At 51.7% G+C, this 1,713-nt stretch overlaps 1 protein-coding gene across 1 annotated transcript in view; it reads right to left on the bottom strand.

The window, feature by feature from the left end:
- Nucleotides 1-531: 531 nt before the first annotated feature.
- The window catches only part of LOC106535255 (eukaryotic translation initiation factor 3 subunit A-like), an 8,299-nt gene continuing 7,117 nt past the window's right edge, over nucleotides 532-1,713 (bottom strand). Inside the window, exon 4 of the mRNA XM_014032216.1 lies at nucleotides 532-1,713. Coding sequence (XP_013887670.1) covers nucleotides 1,060-1,713 — 654 coding nt within the window. The 3' untranslated portion in view covers nucleotides 532-1,059.

The following is a 1,713-nucleotide window of genomic DNA, read 5'->3' as shown; positions in this document are numbered from 1 at the left end:
TGTGTGTGTGTGTGTGTGTGTGTGTGTGTGTGTGTGTGTGTGTGTTTATGTAACAAGCAGAAACTCTTTGAGTCAGCCAACAACATCAACAGGCAGAGCTGGAAGGAGCAGCGGTCCAATCAGGACTTTGGTTCTGTTTCACTTCATACGAACAGATTTAATTCAGATTCATCTTATTTACAGACTCAGGAGAAAAACTGATCCAGTCCTCGTCCCTCCAGTCTGTCCTCACAATGATCCAGACTTTCCTGTACCTTCTGAAAGAGGTCTGGATCATCTGGTTCTGAAGACGATCTGAGGGTCTTTCAGAGGTGCACTGTGGACTTTGGCTGATTTTTCACCTAGTTTGACTCCCTGACCTGACTTTAGACCTGTCCATGTGTCCCTGTGATGGACTGAGAAATGTCCATGTGTCCCTGTGATGGACTGAGAAATGTCCATGTGTCCCTGTGATGGACTGAGACCTGTCCATGTGTCCCTGTGATGGACTGAGACCTGTCCATGTGTCCCTGTGATGGACTGAGACCTGTCCATGTGTCCCTGTGATGGACTGAGACATGTCCAGGTGTGTCTGTGATGGACTGAGACATGTCCAGACCCTGTCTCTCACAGTGACTGATTGACAAGGACAGTGTCTCTCAGGGACGAGGCTTGGCGCAGCTGTTTTACGTCCTGGATCTTGGTCTTTTCACTGAGTGTCTTGTCTTAAATACGGTTCAGATTGACCCTCTTCAGGTTCTGGACTCACATGAAGACAGTTAACCTAGGACGACTCAGCTGTCAGGTCCTGATGTCTTCTTGTCCTGTCAGATCCTCTGTGACGTCCACCATCTTGTACCGCTTCACATCAGCGCAGCGGCCGTCACCTCGACACGACGGTTCAGTTCTCAGGCAGCGGGTCGGCCCGCTGAGACCCCCGCCTCAGGTGGGTTTCATGAATCTTTAATGAGGACGGAGGGACGGAGCGGACTCGACAGAGACGTCCCTCCAGCGGTCTCTGGTGGTTTGTTCCGGAGCGTTGACCTCAGCTTCAGAGCATCGAGCTGAAATTAACCTGATTTACATATTCATGACCCGCCTGTCCTCCAGAGACACATCAGACCTCCTGTCCTCCAGAGACACATCAGACCTCCTGTCCTCCAGAGACACATCAGACCAACTGTCCTCCAGAGACACATCAGACCGTCTGTCCTCCAGAGACACATCAGACCTCCTGTCCTCCAGAGACACATCAGACCTCCTGTCCTCCAGAGACACATCAGACCAACTGTCCTCCAGAGACACATCAGACCTCCTGTCCTCCAGAGACACATCAGACCTCCTGTCCTCCAGAGACACATCAGACCAACTGTCCTCCAGAGACACATCAGACCAAATGTCCTCCAGAGACACATCAGACCAACTGTCCTCCAGAGACACATCAGACCTCCTGTCCTCCAGAGACACATCAGACCAACTGTCCTCCAGAGACACATCAGACCGTCTGTCCTCCTGAGACACATCAGACCAACTGTCCTCCAGAGACACATCAGACCAACTGTCCTCCAGAGACACATCAGACCGTCTGTCCTCCTGAGACACATCAGACCAACTGTCCTCCAGAGACACATCAGACCAACTGTCCTCCAGAGACACATCAGACCATCTGTCCTCCTGAGACACATCAGACCGTCTGTCCTCCAGAGACACATCAGACCAACTGTCCTCCAGAGA

The sequence above is a fragment of the Austrofundulus limnaeus genome, unplaced genomic scaffold, assembly GCF_001266775.1.
Source record: "Austrofundulus limnaeus strain Quisiro unplaced genomic scaffold, Austrofundulus_limnaeus-1.0 Scaffold1398, whole genome shotgun sequence".
Taxonomy (NCBI): Eukaryota; Metazoa; Chordata; class Actinopteri; order Cyprinodontiformes; family Rivulidae; genus Austrofundulus; species Austrofundulus limnaeus.
This window is presented reverse-complemented; position numbering and strand designations above follow the sequence as displayed.